At 43.9% G+C, this 18,608-nt stretch overlaps 1 protein-coding gene across 2 annotated transcripts in view; it reads right to left on the minus strand.

Annotated features, from left to right (window-relative positions):
- The window catches only part of LOC128693630 (uncharacterized), an 805,124-nt gene that overhangs the window by 211,570 nt on the left and 574,946 nt on the right, over positions 1-18,608 (minus strand). For both annotated transcript variants that reach the window (XM_070091191.1, XM_070091190.1), the window contains exon 9: positions 14,511-14,644. In XM_070091191.1, the coding sequence (XP_069947292.1) occupies positions 14,511-14,644 (134 nt within the window). The remainder of the gene's footprint in view (positions 1-14,510; positions 14,645-18,608) is intronic.

The raw sequence follows: 18,608 nt of genomic DNA on the forward strand, positions 1-18,608 counted from the left end.
AAAAAATCACAGCAAAACGAACGATTGCAAATATGAAAAAATACCACAGTGAAACTAGGAAATAAAACCTGAGCGCTTTCACAGGCTTGCAGACATATCTTCAGAGGAAAAGTGTAAAATATCTAGGGCAAAATAGCTAGGATAACGTTGTCTTCCAGGAAGGTAGGTCTGTAAACTTTTCTTCACTCCTGTTGGAAGAACATCGTCTGGATGCAGGGAATCTTTTTAGCAGCTTCATTAAGATTCGGTCGTTACTCACTGAATCAATAACGCAGTGCATAGTGCCAGCGACAAAGCTAGGTAAGTCATCATTTGCACCCATCACTAACCACCATCACACACTACTACCCACGGCTACCATCTACAAACGTCAGCCACATCCCACTAATACCTAATACCACCCACTAACACCTCCCACCACTCACATCCCAGAGTAAAAATTTAGCCCCAGGGAGGCTGTCAGGAGAATCTTATTTCTCTGGGGTCACTGTAGAGTTTTTTCAGGAGAGATGCGGCCTACAGGTCGCGAATATGGAAATCGAGGGCCTGTAGGGCGCGAATATGAAAATCGTGGGCCTATAGGGAGCGAATCTGGAGATCCCGGACCAGTAGGATGCGATCCTGCGAGGCGTGATCTCTAAATTGGCGTGTATGCATGAGTAACCCTGCCTGTGGTAGTCTCGGAAGTCAGAGTTCTAGATTTGAGGTCAGTTCTGGAGGGCAGTAAGGAAAATCGGTCTGGTTTATGGGTGGGCACGCATCACCTCCCTCATGGTCACTCATCCAGCTGCTCGCCATCATCACCACTGCCACCATCACCACAAACACCATTACTACCACTCAAGTCACAGCTTAAAGATTTATTTCAACTTCATTTGTAATAAAATCCTTGAGATATTTTTCTCTCGTAAATTTTGGAGGGATAGGAAAAAGTGAAAAGAAAGGAGATTTTTATGTGAATTTCTCTCTCGTAGAGATGGAAGATATCTTCACAGAAGATGGAGGTGACGAAAGGTAGGGAGATAAAGATAGGAATAGAAAAGTGGAAAAATCAGGGAAGAAAATTAGATGGAGGAATCGGAGGTGGGGGAGGACGGAAAGGAGGAAAGGGAGGGAGAGCAATGTAAAAGGTGAAGAATAGAAGATTAATGAAATGGGAGGGGCAGAAGAATAAGGAGAGCGAGGATCACATTCAATCATTTATGCTTATACGTCATGCGAAAAATCCTATAGAAGGTACAACTGAGCGCCAAGTGCATCATCGTCTGACCTATGAAGATTCAGGTGTGTCTTGAACTCATGGTAAATGGATGTTAAAACTCACAGGCCAATGCGTTAACCACGAATGGTTGATGCACTGGCCTGTGAGTTTCAGCATTTTCTTACCATGGATTCAAACCCCATCCTTTCTTGAGTTATGAAGATACAAGGAAGAAGAGGAATAGGGAAGGGAAGGAGGGAGAGATAAAGAAGAGAGGGAAGCTTTCAACACATGATTTCTAGAGAAATATAACTATGGAGGGTAGATGAAGAGAAAAAGGATATGAGAGGCAATGGAAAGAATGGATTAAATGAAGAGGCAGATAAAGGAATGGATGGAGTAGTAAAGACGAGATAAAGACAGAGAGAAGGGTGTCGGGCTCCCCTATGCTCCCTGTTGTCCTCATGATGGGTATTAATTGTTCACTTAGACCAAAGTTGGTCTAAAGGAGCCAATTTTTAAGGCTAGACAAAGAAGAAAAAACTTTTATCATTATCCTGAAATAACTCAAGAGTCCGAACACCATAATATACCAAACACTACCACCGTGGTGTGTGATAGTGTTGAGAAACACCACCACCGTGGTGTGTGATAGTGTTGACACACACTACCACCGTGGTGTGTGATAGTGTTGACACACTACCACCGTGGTGTGTGATAGTGTTGACAAACACCACCACCGTGGTGTGTGATAGTGTTGACACACACTACCACCGTGGTGTGTGATAGTGTTGGCACACACACTACCACCGTGGTGTGTGATAGTGTTGACACACACTACCACCGTGGTGTGTGATAGTGTTGACACACACACTACCACCGTGGTGTGTGATAGTGTTGACACACACTACCACCGTGGTGTGTGATAGTGTTGACACACACACTACCACCGTGGTGTGTGATAGTGTTGACACACACTACTACCGTGGTGTGTGATAGTGTTGACAAACACCACCACCGTGGTGTGTGATAGTATTGACAAACACTACCACCGTTGTGTGTGATGTTGTTGACAAACACCATCACCGTGGTGTGCGATAGTGTTGACAAACACCACCACCGTGGTGTGTGATAGTATTGACAAACACTACCACCGTTGTGTGTGATGTTGACAAACACTACCACCATAGTGCTAACCAGCAGCATCATACACCATTACACGCTACCCACCACCACCCACCACCACCTACCAATACAAATTCATTAGTGTATTCTCTACACCTGTGTGCAATAACCCTCGCTTCAAGACTCGTTACTGTTTATATTGTGTAATGTAGCAATGGTGGTGAGGGAGGAGTATTAGAGGAGGTAGTAGGGATGGTAATGGTGGTAATGTTGCTGGCAGTAATGGTATTGGTACTGATCCTCGAACTACTATTAATGGTATGGTCTCTAACCAGTTAGGCTGTATAAATGACTGATCACCGTCAGGGAGGAGTAGGAGTGACCAAGAAAACTGAGGAGTTGAAGGGACTGACGAAAGCTAAAAAATTATTTAATGGTTACTACTCATAACTATGTTTTTAAAGGGGTGGACCGGTAAGCCAGGAGAAGACCTCGGTCAGATGACCACAAGCTCCAGCGGCGGGTCATCATAACTTCCACGTCAGGAAACACTTGTCCTGTTTATTGACAAATCTTACCTAACCTAACCTGACGAGAGCTGAAAGGTCAAGCCGTTACAATACTGGTAGACAGTACCAACAAGATGAGAAATTGGACACATGTGCAACATCTGGCTATCTTTATTGGAAGAAGTTTCAAATTAACTCTGCACTGAATTGTTATAACCACTGGTTGGCGAAACGTTTTAAGATAAAGATACTCAAGTGTTGCCTGTGTGTCTAATTGCTCAACTCATAACATGCAAACTAAATCATCAAACGGAGTTTAGCCCCTGTAGAGTTCTCTTGGGTAAGGAGAGAGAGAGAGAGAGAGAGAGAGAGAGAGAGAGAGAGAGAGAGAGTATGAGGCGGAGATAAAAGTGAAAGGGCTTAATATCATGCTAGGTCAAACGCTCTGTAATTCAATAACTGTAAATTTCTCTGGTAATTACAGAACCTTTGGTACCAAAAAGATGAAACAAATTAGACACTACGAGCAAGAAACTGCAGCTCCATATTATTGTCTTCACATATATGCATTTTTTAACACGTCGTTTTTTTCCCCGAATTGCCAGTCGTCTAATTATGCCCGACTAAAGAAACCTACGTAGTAGGCTACTTCAGTCACATACACAGGAGTATAAATTGTAGGCAGCAGGCGTAGTAGTGAGGTAAAGATGATGCAGTCAGTCCATCAACCTTAGAGAAATAGTTTCTGAGATGGTCAGTCTGGAACAATGTGAAGCTGAAGCATAAGAATGGAGTCTTAAATACTAGCGAAGGTAAGGCATGGAAGATCTCGACGACGTAGCAGGAGTTAAGAGTGCTGGTATTCCAACGCATGCTCGAAATGTTGGAGGATGGGTTGCTGACCGACTGTTCTGAGATATACTGGAATCCCGACCATGAAATTTTCTTTGATCTTAAACCTTGGTTTCTGTGATGTGAACCTGAACATTTGCTTGATGTGCCACCCACACAAGCAACGACCATGCCGAACGCACGAATCACAAAATCCGTGAAGTGCTCAGAGTGACTATCAGAGTGACTATGGCCGTTGATGCCATTCCAGATGTATAGAGTACATAACCCTTAGATATTTTCTTTGACCACTTACTGTGACCCCTGACTTTTGATCTCTTGCTTTACCTGCCATTTGAATTTAGTGAAGTGATACAGTTCTGTTGTACTGTTACTGTAGAACGAGTAATAAATCTCTAAATACCAATGGAGCGAAGATAATAGAAAACACAAATTAACAAGAACAGGGAGCAACATCAATAAAAATGCACACAACAGTGTGCAATAAGTCTGTTCTGAACATAAAAGAAACTTGTGATATTTTGCTACTACAACAATTACTACAACTGCTACTACATCGACTACTACAACTGCTGCTACCACGACTACTGCTGTAATACAGCGACAACTATAATTATTAGTGCTTCACTACCACAACGACGAATAGTACAACTACTACAGTTGCTACTATTATATCTACTATTACTACTACTCTACCACTGCTGAAGACTCTACTACTACTATAACTGCTACAACAACAACTAATAATAATATTAATGATAAATATGATATAAGACACATTTTAATTGATACAGAATGCAATTAATGGTTTCACTGGAATTTTCATTGAAAGTTAATTTGCATTATTTTGCATTTTCATTTATGCATATTTTCCTTCACTGTGTGTGTGTGTGTGTGTGTGTGTGTGTGTGTGTGTGTGTGTGTGTGTGTACTAACCTAATTGTACTCACCTAATTGTGGTTGCAGGGGTCGAGACTCAGCTCCTGGCCCCGCCTCTTCACTGATCGCTACTGGATCCTCTCTCTCTCTGCTTCCTGAGCTTTGTCATACCTCTTCTTAAAACTATGTATGGTTCCTGCCTCCACTACTTCACTTGCTAGGCTATTCCACTTGCTGACAACTCTATGACTGAAGAAATACTTCCTAACGTCCCTGTGACTCGTCTGAGTCTTCAGCTTCCAGTTGTGACCCCTTGTCCCTGTGTCCCCTCTCTGGAACATCCTATCTCTGTCCACCTTGTCTATTCCCCGCAATATCTTGTATGTCGTTATCATGTCTCCCCTGACCCTTCTGTCCTCCAGTGTCGTCAGTCCGATTTCCCTTAACCTTTCCTCATACGACATTCCCTTGAGCTCTGGGACTAGCCTTGTTGCAAACCTTTGTACTTTCTCTAACTTCTTGACGTGCTTGACCAGGTGTGGGTTCCAGACTGGTGCTGCATACTCCAGTATGGGCCTAACATACACAGTGTACAGTGTCTTGAACGATTCCTTATTAAGGTATCGGAACGCTATTCTAAGGTTTGCCAGTCGCCCGTATGCTGCAGCGGTTATTTGGTTGATGTGTGCCTCCGGTGATGTGCTCGGTGTTATGGTCACCCCAAGGTCTTTCTCCCTGAATGAGGTCTGTAGTCTTTGTCCACCTAGCCTATACTCTGTCTGCGGTCTTCTTTGCCCCTCCCCAATCTTCATGACTTTGCATTTGGCTGGATCGAATTCGAGAAGCAAGTTGCTGGACCACATGTCCAGCCTGTCCAGGTCTCTTTGCAGTCCTGCCTCATCCTCGTCCGATTTAATTCTTCTCATCAACTTCACGTCATCTGCGAACAGGGACACTTCAGAGTCTATTCCTTCCATCATGTCGTTCACATATATCAAAAATAGCACTGGTCCTAGAACTGACCCCTGTGGGACCCCGCTCGTAACAGGCGCCCACTGTGATACCTCTTCACGTACCATGACTCGTTGCTGCCTCCCTGTCAGGTATTCCCTTATCCATTGCAGTGCCCTCCCTTTTACGTGCGCCTGATCCTCCAGCTTCTGCACTAATCTCTTGTGGGGAACTGTGTCAAAGGCCTTCCTGCAGTCTAGGAAAACGCAATCTACCCACCCCTCTCTCTCGTGTCTTACTTCTGTTACCTTGTCATAAAACTCCAGGAGGTTTGTGATACAAGATTTGCCTTCCATGAACCCATGCTGGTTTTCATTTATAATCTTGTTCCTTTCCAGGTGTTCGACCACTCTCCTCCTGATAATCTTCTCCATGACTTTGCACACAATACATGTCAGAGACACAGGTCTGTAGTTTAGTGCCTCGTTTCTGTTTCCTTTCTTAAATATGGGGACTACATTAGCTGTCTTCCATTTCTCAGGTAGTTGCCCAGTTTCAAGGGATGTGTTGAAGATTGTGGTTAGAGGCACGCACAGCATCTCTGCTCCTTCTCTAAGGACCCATGGGGAGATGTTGTCCGGTCCCATAGCCTTTGAGGTGTCAAGGTCACTTAAGAGCTTCTTCACCTCCTCCTCAGTTGTTCGTATGTCATCCAACACTTGTTGGTATATTCCCTCTTGATGTTCCCTTCTGTGCTGTCTTCCCACAGCCCTTCCTGTCTCTACTGTAAAAACTTCCTTAAATCTCCTGTTCAGCTCCTCACATACCTCCTGATCATTTCTTGTGAGTTCTCCACCTTCTGTCCTTAATCTGATCACCTGGTCTTTGACTGTTGTCTTCCTCCTGATGTGGCTATACAACAGTTTCGGGTCAGTCTTGATTCTCGATGCTATGTCATTTTCATACTGTCTCTGGGCCTCCCTCCTTACCTGTGCGTACTCATTCCTGGCTCTGCGACTGATCTCCCTATTTTCGTGTGTTCTTTGCCTTCTGTACTTTTTCCATTCTCGTTCTGGTCTTCCCGTTGTTACTGTTGCCCTTGGGAATAAACCTTTCCACTGCCTCCTTGCATTTTGTTGTTACATATTCCATCATTTCATTTACTGGCTTTCCTGCCAGTTCTCTGTCCCACTGGACCTCCCGCAGGAAGTTCTTCAACCCTACGTAGTCCCCTCTTTTATAGTCAGGCTTTTCCCATTCAACTCCTGTTATTCTCTCCACTTGCAGCTCTACTATGTATTCAAAGCACAGAACCACGTGGTCGCTAGCTCCTAGGGGACTCTTATACTTGATGTCCTCAATATCTGAGCTGCCCAGGGTGAACACAAGGTCCAATCTTGCTGGTTCATCCTCCCCTCTCACTCTGGTAGTGTCCTTAACATGTTGGTGCATGAGGTTTTCCAGCACCACGTCCAACATCCTGGCTCTCCATGTTTCGGGACCCCCATGTGGCTCCAGGTTTTCCCAGTCAATCTCCCTGTGGTTGAAATCCCCCATAACCAGCAACTTTGCTCTGCTGGAGTGAGCTCTTCTTGCCACCTCAGCAAGTGTGTCCACCATTGCTCTGTTGCTCTCTTCATATTCCTCTCTTGGCCTCCTGCAGTTCTGTGGTATATTATACATCACTGCAATGACCACTTTGTGTTCCCCAGACTGAAGTGTACCTGCTATGTAGTCTCTTTCTCCCGTCTCATCTATGTCTTCCATTTTCTCGAATTTCCATCTGTTTTTTTACGAGCAGAGCAACCCCACCTCCCCCCCTGCCCCTTCCATCTTTCCTCATGATCTGGTATCCTGGTGGGAAGATTGCATCTGTTGTCTCCATGAGTTTTGTTTCTGTAACTGCTATGATGTCTGGAGACTTCTCATTGATTCTTTCTTGCCATTCCTCATGTTTATTCGTTAATCCATCTGCATTTGTGTACCAAACCTTCAACTTCTGTTCTAATGCTGTAACTGTGGTGTGGGGGGTGGAAACAGAGGGATCAGTGTGTGATGGTTGGTTTGGATTGTTCAGTTGCCTTGGGGGTGTCGTGGCTGGAGTCCTTCTGCAGGTGTTTCTGGGGGATGTGCTTGTCCTTGCATTTGATCCCGGGTTATTCTGCTCTCCTTTTTCATTTCCTTCCATTTCTCCTTTCGTTTTTGAACTCTCTCTTTCATTGTCTTCCTTTCGTCCTGTGTTCTGTCTCGATCGAGGTACACACTCCGGAACTCCTGCTAGCCTCTCAGCCGTGCTTTCTCCTGCAGGATCATGGTTCGGGTTGATTCTGCCTTGAAAATTACTTTGAGAGGCCGATTCCTTTTCTTTGTGAACCACCCAATTCTCCGAAAATTTGCCACCTGGGTCATGTCCCCCTCGCCTATCACCTTCATGATATCTTCAATCGCTTTTTTCTCCTCCTGCTTTCTTTCATCATAAGTTTCCCCTTTAGCTTCGTCTAGCCCATAGACAAACACGGATCTTTCCCTTTCCACCTCCCACTGTGACTCCCATTGCATCCTCTGATGTGTTTTAGTTCCTTCCCGTGGAGTGTTCCTTCCTTCAGTCCCTTCCCTAGTTATGGCCCCTATGCTTCTTGGTTTATCCTTCCTGCTCACCTGCTCCTGGCCCCCACAGGTATCTGGTAAGGTCCTTGCACATGTCCTAGTTCCTTCAATGTCTTCCAACCTCTCATTCTGTCCTAGTGTGCTCCCTGTCTTTGTTTTGGCCCCATGTGGGTTTGACAGAATCTCTGCATACAGTTTAGTTTCCATGCTTCCTTCAGACCTGTTGTCTGTGTTTGATGTAGCCATTGCCGATGCTACTTCTGTAATATCTTTGTCTCTGTGCTGTTTCAGATGTCTCAGCTCCTCTTCTAATCTCTCTATCTTGATTTCTGCTGCTGTGGCCTGTTGCTTCCACCTTCTGCATTCTGCTGCTAACCTCTCTTCCATCTTCCTTTCCAGCTCATCTAGTCTCCTTCCCCAGTCTTCCTCCCTTTTTTTGAGCTCTACCTTCCATTCCTCCCTCCCAGATTCGTCCTTGGAGCCCCTTGTCCTCATCCTGGTTAGGGGGAGGGGAATAGATGGTTAGGAGAGGGGATGGATGGTTGTGGGGGAGGGGGAGGATGGTTATTGGAGGGGTAGAGATAGTTGGGGGAGGGGGTTAGATGGTTTGGGGGAGAGAGGGGATGGATGGTTATGGGGGAGGGGGAGGATGGTTATTGGAGGGAGGGAGGTAGTTGGGTGGGTTAGACGGTTTGGGGAGGGGTTAGGTGGTTTGGGGGAGGGGTAGGTGGCTAAGGTGAGGTGGTTAGGGAAGGGGGAGAGGTGGTTAGGGGAGGGGGGTACGTGTTTATGTCAAGTGTTTGTGGCAAGTGGTGGAGGGTGTGTGGGTGTGTGTGTGTGTGTATGTGTGTGTGTGTGTGCTTGTGTGTGTGTGTGGTGTGTGTGTGTGGTGTGTGTGTGTGTGGTGTGTGTGTGTGTGTGGTGTGTGTGTGTGTGGTGTGTGTGTGTGGTGTGTGTGTGTGGTGTGTGTGTGGTGTGTGTGTGTGTGGTGTGTGTGTGTGTGGTGTGTGTGTGTGGTGTGTGTGTGGTGTGTGTGTGTGTGGGGTGTGTATGTGTGGGGTATGTGTGGTGTGTGTGTGTGTGGTGTGTGTGTGTGTGGTGTGTGTGTGTGTGGTGTGTGTGTGTGGTATGTGTGTGTGGTGTGTGTGTGTGTATATATATATATGTGTGTGTGTGTGTGTGTGTACTCACCTAGTTGTACTCACCTAGTTGAGGTTGCGGGGGTCGAGTCCGAGCTCCTGGCCCCGCCTCTTCACTGATCGCTACTAGGTCACTCTCCCTGAGCCGTGAGCTTTATCATACCTCTGCTTAAAGCTATGTATGGATCCTGCCTCCACTACATCGCTTCCCAAACTATTCCACTTACTGACTACTCTGTGGCTGAAGAAATACTTCCTAACATCCCTGTGATTCATCTGTGTGTGTGTGTGTGTGTGTGTGTGTGTGTTGTGTGTGTGTGTGTGTGTGTGTGTGTGTGTGTGTGTGTGTGTGTGTGTGTGTGTGTGTGTGTGTGTGTGTGTGTGTGTGTGTTTGTGTGTGTGAGTGTGTGTGTGTATGTGTTTATGTATGTATGTGTATGTGTGTGTGTATGTATGTGTGTGTGTGTGTGTGTGTGTGTGTACTCACCTAGTTGTACTCACCTAGTTGAGGTTGCGGGGGTCGAGTCCGAGCTCCTGGCCCCGCCTCTTCACTGATCGCTACTAGGTCACTCTCCCTGAGCCGTGAGCTTTATCGTACCTCTGCTTAAAGCTATGTATGGATCCTGCCTCCACTACATCGCTTCCCAAACTATTCCACTTACTGACTACTCTGTGGCTGAAGAAGTACTTCCTAACATCCCTGTGATTCATCTGTGTCTTTAGCTTCCAACTGTGTCCCCTTGTTACTGTGTCCAATCTCTGGAACATCCTGTTTTTGTCCACCTTGTCAATTCCTCTCAGTATTTTGTATGTCGTTATCATGTCCCCCCTATCTCTCCTGTCCTCCAGTGTCGTCAGGTTGATTTCCCTTAACCTCTCCTCGTAGGACATACCTCTTAGCTCTGGGACTAGTCTTGTTGCAAACCTTTGCACTTTCTCTAGTTTCTTTACGTGCTTGGCTAGGTGTGGGTTCCAAACTGGTGCCGCATACTCCAATATGGGCCTAACGTATACGGTGTACAGGGTCCTGAACGATTCCTTATTAAGATGTCGGAATGCTGTTCTGAGGTTTGCTAGGCGCCCATATGCTGCAGCAGTTATTTGGTTGATGTGCGCTTCAGGAGATGTGCCTGGTGTTATACTCACCCCAAGATCTTTTTCCTTGAGTGAGGTTTGTAGTCTCTGACCCCCTAGACTGTACTCCGTTTGCGGCCTTCTTTGCCCTTCCCCAATCTTCATGACTTTGCACTTGGTGGGATTGAACTCCAGGAGCCAATTGCTGGACCAGTTCTGCAGCCTGTCCAGATCCCTTTGTAGTTCTGCCTGGTCTTCGATCGAGTGTATTCTTCTCATCAACTTCACGTCATCTGCAAACAGGGACACCTCAGAGTCTATTCCTTCCGTCATGTCGTTCACAAATACCAGAAACAGCACTGGTGTGTGTGTGTGTGTGTGTGTGTGTGTGTGTGTGTGAGTGTGAGTGTGTGTGTGTCTACCCTTGTGTGTGTGTGCTTGTGTGTGAGGGAGGGAGGGTTAGGGGGGGTAGGTTGTGTGGTTGAAAGATCCGTCGTGTAGGCACAAATTTAGTCTCATTTATCTTTCCCAATTATCTATTCTCTCCACTTATTGCCCTTTCTGGATTTATGTATTAATTGTTGCTGGTTATTATAATTTTCCTTGTTCACATTGAGAGAGGACTTCCTAGCTTCCTAGGTATTCTTACTGCTAATAACTACCGGTAGTAACACTGCCTGTGTGCGTGTGTGCATGTGTGTGTGTGTGAGTGTGTGTGTGTGTGTGTGTGTGAGAGAGTCTTGTGCGGTGTAATGACTGGCCGCAACTTCTTGTGACCTGACACAACCCTCCTGGGACCTGACCCTAGCACCATCTTACAATGTTGCCCTTAAAAGCTTGTCCCACCTACCTTCTCACACTCGTCAACACTATATTCTCTATGTCTATGCTATTTCTATTCTAATTCTGATAATAGCTTGCAGGAGTGAGTGACCAGTATCAAACAGTATGCAAGGCCAGCCAGGGCCGTCAACATGCAAACCACAAATAGGCGAATAAACTTGCGGTGACAGTTGCCAGCTGCTGATGACGAAGTCGTCGTATGTAGGCCTTAAATCCCTATTTTGGAGATCCTTCACCCGTGATGATTATAACCATATATTCTCATACATCCCGCTTCCTCACGCGATTTCACTCTTCACTGATGATAGTATACACTTCACATTATATACACTTCACTTTATATGTATAATGGCACACAACTTGTCGTGACGTCACTTCTTCAGGCCTACCGCTACCAATGTGGCAACCCCCAACGGTTTGAGATAAGAGAGAGATAAGATTTTGTTCGGATTTTTAACCCCGGAGGGTTAGCCACCCAGGATAACCCAAGAAAGTCAGTGCGTCATCGAGGACTGTCTAACTTATTTCCATTGGGGTCCTTAATCTTGTCCCCCAGGATGCGACCCACACCAGTCGACTAACACCCAGGTACCTATTTGCTGCTAGGTGAACAGGACAATAGGTGTAAGGAAACGTGTCGGAATTTCCACCCGCCGGGAATCGAACCCGGGCCCTCCGTGTGTGAAGCGGGAGCTTTAGCCACCAGACCACCTTTGAAATATTATGATTTCGGCTTTCCTCTCACTTTCTTTAACTAATAACTTTAATTATCACTCGTAGTATTGTTCACTGACTTTCCACTACCACTGATTACTGCTAGCTGTTATTGCATGCCATACAACGCTAAGGATCTCGGAGCCTTGTTACCCACGTCTTCACCCCACGGTGTGTGGTGTGTGTGTGTGTATGTGTGTGTGTATGTGTGTGTGTGTTGTGTTTGTGTGTGTGTATGTGTGTGTGTGTGTGTGTGTGTGTGTGTGTGTGTGTGTGTGTGTGTGTGTGTGTGTGTATGTGTGTGTGTGTGTGTGTGTGTGTTGTGTGTGTGTGTGTTGTGTGTGTGTGTGTGTGTGCTGTGTGTGTGTGTTGTGTGTGTGTATGTGTGTGTTGTGTGTGTTTGTTGTGTGTGTGTGTGTTGTGTGTGTGTGTGTGTGTTGTGTGTGTGTGTGTGTGTGTGTGTGTGTGTGTGTGTGTGTGTGTGTGTGTGTATGTGTGTGTGTGTGTGTGTGTGTTGTGTTGTGTGTGTTTGTGTTGTGTTGTGTGTTGTGTGTGTGTGTGTTGTGTGTGTGTGTGTGTGTATGTGTGTGTATGTGTGTGCATGTGTGTGTGTATGTGTGTGTGTGTGTATGTGCGTGTGTGTGTGTGTGTGTGTGTGTGTGTGTGTGTGTGTGTGTGTGTGTGTGTGTGTGTGTGTGTGTGTGTGTGTGTGTATGTGTGTGTGTGTGTGTGTTGTGTGTGTGTGTGTGTGTGTGTGTGTGTGTGTGTGTGTGTGTGTGTGTGTGTGTGTGTGTGTGTGTGTGTGTGTGTGTGTGTGTGTGTGTGTGCGTCGTCATAGTATCCAGGATATTTTAAATTCTGTGACAATTTCTTATAGGTGGTGTCAAAGCATTTTGACTTTAAATTAGAAGATGAGAAGAGTGGCTGCGAATTTTATGCCTCGCTTGCTGACTCAAGACCAGAACCATCGTTTTCTGGCCATAAGAACATGGCGGTCACCCCCACTCTCCCTACTTCCCAAATCTAGCTCCCTTTGACTTCTTTCTCTTCTTATCAAAAATTGCTCTCAAAGGGGTAGGGCATTTTAACGACGTAAAGGAGATTCAAGTGAAATCGCAAGAAATGTTAGACACCGTTAGGAAGGAAGAGTTCCAAAAATGTTTGGAGAAATAGCATATGCGCTGGGCTCATTGTCTACCCTCCAAAGAAGAGTACATTCAGGGAGACAACTTCAACTGGGTGGTTAGGTAAGTCTATATATTTTTCTAGCGGTAGTCCAGAAACTTTTTGATAACTCGTCCTATACAGTATAAACGTTTCTTTTTGTACTTAAGATACTCTGCACAACGAGGTTTGCACCTATGTTATTAAATATCAAATTTTGCAAAACCTATGTTTTGTATCATGTAAGACACATAGGCAACAGTTAGGTATCTTTATTCCGAAACGTTTCGCCTACACAGTAGGCTTCTTCAGTCGAGTACAGAAAGTAGGCAGGAGCAGTAGAGATGTGAAGACGATGTAATCAGTCCATCACCCTTGAAGACGTAGATCTGAGGTTATCAGTCCCTCAGTCCGGAGAAGAGTTCTGTTCCATAATCCTAAATCTTCAAGGGTGACTGGCTGATTACATCGTCTTCACATCTCTACTGCTCCTGCCTACTTTCTGTACTGGACTGAAGAAGCCTACTGTGTAGGCGAAACGTTTCGGAATAAAGATACCTAACTGTTGCCTATGTGTCTTACTCACCAACATGTCGGTATTATACACTATTTTGACATTCAGTGAATTTATTTACTTCATTAAGTTCTGCCTAGAATGAAGCCTTACTACAACAAAAGATTACTCTGAATCTGGGTCTTTTCTGCCTTAGTGTTTGAAGTACACTGACGTATTCATTATAAATAGCATATCATTACAAGTAAATTGCACAGCGTAGGTATTGCCTTTGATCGAGTGAGTTGCGGTAGGAACTCACGTGTATAAGGCTAATTTGCAAGTCAAATTGACAAGCGAGTGATTTGAAAATAAACTAACACTCAAACATTTGAAAAGAAATAGAATGCTAGAATGGGATGGAATAATGGTAAAAAAAAATAAAAGAAAAACAAGACGTAAGGAAGAAAGACAAGAAGTATTAGGAATCTGTTGAAGTATCAAGACAGATTTATATAGGCACTCACATTCATTTAAGCACAGTAATTGTACATTGTTACTGAAACCATATGTTTTGCAGATGTCTTTAACTTTTTTCGTTGTCACCCTCATGGAACACGAAGGCATCCCTGAAGAATTACGACACTGTAATCAGCCTTTTAGCACTTGAGTCATGACGCGTAAATTTGTAAACTGCTTTCAAAAAGAGGTTCTAAAACACAAGTGATAAAGTAAGTTGGAATACTAAGTTGTCTTTAGAACATACACAATTGTACAATACGGATGCTCAGCTCTGAGGTCTTAAAGAGCTTGTGGGTTATATATTCACTAGGCAGTTTTAAAACTGCAAGGGTCTTACAGAGCATGAGGAATGTACGGCAAAACAACTTATTTTTCTGGAGCTTGTGGATGTGACCTGGAACATAGCACAAGGAAACAGTCAAATGAAGGGTACTCACTGGAGGTTCTGGAGACCCTGGGTGAAGTTGTCGACGAGACTGGGCCTCATGTGAGCCCAGAGCTCCGGGTCCAGTTTGGAGACATAGTATTCTGCGGAGCTGGCCCGCACCGCCCCCACCCTCTGAGACAACACCTTAGGGAAGAGCAGAAATTACGTGTGAGATTAGGTGGGATGCATGTTCTCGCCTGCCCTTTTCCCCCCTCGATAACCCACATCATGAAGTGATCTAAGGGCTCTCCAGCATCCAATAAATTTTCCTAGACTGATCTTGTTATAACGATGCCACAACTACCTTAACACTCACAATATCTCTGTAGACAGAGAGAAAAACTTTACAAAGCTCATCAGGAACCAATGAGCAGGTCATTATGTGAGTAATACCCGAGTCAACCAATCTTCAGTGACAAACTGACAATACAAAGCAAAATACCACATAAATTTTGACTGCTGTGTTATAGAAAATATGTGTTTAACGTATACATTATTGTAAATGTGAATTGGGATATACATAAATTAAAAAAGTATACAGGCATAACATGGCAGTATGTATCTGGTGTTGCTTCTAAGGATCACCATTCCAGCAACCCGATCTCAGACTAGATCTCCATTACATTAATAATAACTGTGAAGCAAATATAAAAGTAATGGTCCATACCACGGGCGGGATTTGAACCCGCGGGTTCAAATCCCGCCCGTGGTATGGTTTGTTTGCAATCGTGTCATTACGATTTCGTGAGTCAAAAGTAATGGTATTTGCATGATGAAAATAAGTAGAAGTTTTTAAGATTTAACTCTCATCTTACATGTGCATCAGCAAGATAAAAACAACAGATCCTGAGAGAGTGCATTATTTTAAATAGGTTGCAGTTTTAAACTCGTATAGCAGGGCGGTGGTACGTTCCTTGATTACTGCGATCTAGAAACCTTCTTCCTCTGAAATTCACATACAACTCAACAGAGGAAACTATTCTAGTGTTCTATGTAATGGAAAAAGCTTACCTACATTTGTGTTAAACCTCTTGCCACTGAGTTTTAAACCAGTGTTTCAGGTTACTGTTCCAATTTTCATTTCAGAAAAATGTTCGTGTCTGATCGAGACAAATTTGTTTAGTATCTTAAGTTGTGAATTTTTTCTCTTTGTTGTCATTTCCTAAATTAGAACAGATTAAGTAGCTTAATTTCTTAAATGTAATTTTTTATATACATTTAAAACTTGTTTTATATGAACCGCAAACAACTCCTTATTACAGTAATATAGACGATTACTTCACCTCAGTTCAAATGTGCATGATCAAAGTTGATGTAGATGGATATGAACAAGTACAGACAACAGATGGGTTTTACTGTCATCGTCTTGACTCAAAGCAATAATATCTGGGTGTTTCTCGGAGCGTGTATATGATTAAGTCGTCTCTTATAAATAGTATTCTACAGACTCTGGAGTAGAAGACGTTAAATTTTACCAGTGAGAGATCTGCTGCTACAAAGCTTTAAAATTTACGCACAAGTGATAAATTTAATTTCAAGGTTAGACTCGGTGCCACTGGAATGAAATAGACCATCTTATCTTGAACATTTTCAGAAGTTTATTGAGCTGGTATAGCAGCATAAACAGAGTTAACACACAAAAAGGTACCACCACTGCATGCTATTACATATTTTCTAAATCTAGGGGTATATATATACCTTTTTAAAAATTAGCATAATCATTATTTGTTACTCAGGTGGTAATGACCAACCCTGCTGACACATGGAGTTGATGTGTTGAAAACAATGAGAGTGTTATATTATGATCCCTTGGAAACTATTATTGCAGTATGCGCTATACCCACAGAGGTTATACACAGCTTGACCACAAGGCAGTCATCGGGTTTGATCCAAGGAGAGAAAAAATAGCTCCACCTCCTTGGACTAGGAGCCCTTTATAAAGATGAAATCACCGCTGATAAAGGGCTCCCAGGAAAATTTCTTGGAAAGGGACACTTATTTAAAGTTCAGGAGATTTACTGAAGGAAACGTTTCGCCACGAGCAGCTTCATCAGTGCCGTTACAAGGTATTAGGACTAATGAAACCACATGTGGTATAATGTTTCCATTAGTAAATGTCCTGAACTGTACACAAGTGTCTTTTTCCACAGTTTAATTGTATCGTCATACATTTTGTCGTGACTTTCCACTGTGTTCTTAGCCATACCTCTCACCTAGTTCACGGTCTCTCATAGTGTCTCCCCATCATGCTCTTCCCCATTATCACCCTACTCTTCTCTCCCTTTTCAGTTTCTCCTCCTCACCCCTTTCACCCCTATTCACTTTCCGGTAAATAGTAGTTTTATACGATTATTCATAATTTTCTAATTTAGCATAGTGAATGCAAGGAAAAAGTCTTTAATCTCTATTGAAACAGAGAGAGAGAGAGAGAGAGAGAGAGAGAGAGAGAGAGAGAGAGAGAGAGAGAGAGAGAGAGAGAGAGAGAGAGAGAGAGAGAGAGAGAGAGAGAGAGAGAGAGAGAGAGAGCAAGAGTGTGTGTTCTTGCTGCCCACGGCAATATTCAGAATTACAGAATGAAATATGGCGCATCAAGTGGTTTATAACACAAGAATAATGCACACCAGAGCGTGAGATTATTATGCAAGTCTTCGTAAAACAGCGGTTAATGCCTTGTTTTTTTTGTGTGTGGTACTAAATGCTGTGAACTAGTTAAAAGAAAAACCTTTATTTATGAAAGAAAAATTAACAGAATTAGTAATCTATTTGCGACAGAGCACAGATGCGTAAATGTCTTGTTACAGTAACCTCGAAAACCAGCCTGAATATCATGAAACTAAAACACTTCACTGATCCAAAACAACTTAAATTTCACTTAATTGAGAATGACCTAAAAAATTAACAGAATTAGGCTACATTATATTACATAAAGTGACTTGGAGAGAAGAGTGGCTGAGGTCACCTCTGGATGGGGTTTCAAAGTTGATAAGAGGGTATTGAAGGCATCATGCTTAGATTTTGGTGTATATGAAGGAGTGGAAGCAGTGGAAGATTGTCAGATGCGAGCACGATGTGTATGAGTGTTAGAGTAAACAAGTGTGAGGGAGGAGAAAGATGTTTCTTCTTCTTTGGGTATAATACATGCAAAAAGATGTTGGTTCGCAAAGGGGGGATGTAGCGGAGCTGGTGAAAGACAAAATGCATCATAGCGGGGTGTTTACGAGGCGACAGAGGAAGAAAGAAATATATGGAGATGTTTGGTTGAGTGATGTTTTGTCGGATCTAATAAACAGAGGTTTTTTCACACTAATATGCACGTGAAGGGTGCTGTAGTTGGAAATGAAGGGGCCGGTACGACGGCTAGGGTCTCCCTCCTACCATTACTCATTAAAATGATCTTCAATAGAGATTGCATTATACCTCCCGGTGCAATGTCCTGTGACTGTTGTCCCATTCCTGTCAGTCCATAAAATCATCTCTCTCTCTCTCTCTCTCTCTCTCTCTCTCTCTCTCTCTCTCTCTCTCTCTCTCTCTCTCTCTTCCCTCCCTAGTTTGATTCATATTGAACATTTATATCCTAGGATACAGTTTCCTGATAACTGCGAAGCGAGATCCAAGTTGATCGGCTTGAATTTGACTTGTAAATCCTTGCTATCCTCAGAAACTCTTTATCTGTCTTATACGTTTGTGGCATGCAGAGAGTACGTAACCTTTATTCAGCGCATGTACACACCCTCATATACAGGCTATCTCCCCCAACCAGCGAACCAAGGACTAAGGGTTGACGATTGGGCTCCGTCGTTCAACCAGTACCCAGGTTCCAGCCAATGAGAAGATAATTTTGGCAATCGCAGAGGTGATGTGGGTAACACTCGCCTGTCTGCCCTTGTCATTCCCATTCTAGAACTGGTTGAAGCACGGTCTGCTCTCTAGTGGCTTCTGTTCTGCCTTGCTTACCGTGGAGTGCACTAATACCTATCACTGTACATAGTGTATATAGTGTACATACTTCTGTTAAATTGGTGAAGGATAATATAAGTCAAAAGTTTTTCTGCTGTGTTTATTTTGCTCCCTTTACACCCAGGATAACAGGCCTTTGGGACTCCTGGGT

This window comes from Cherax quadricarinatus, chromosome 34 (genome assembly GCF_038502225.1).
Source record: "Cherax quadricarinatus isolate ZL_2023a chromosome 34, ASM3850222v1, whole genome shotgun sequence".
Lineage (NCBI taxonomy): Eukaryota > Metazoa > Arthropoda > Malacostraca > Decapoda > Parastacidae > Cherax > Cherax quadricarinatus.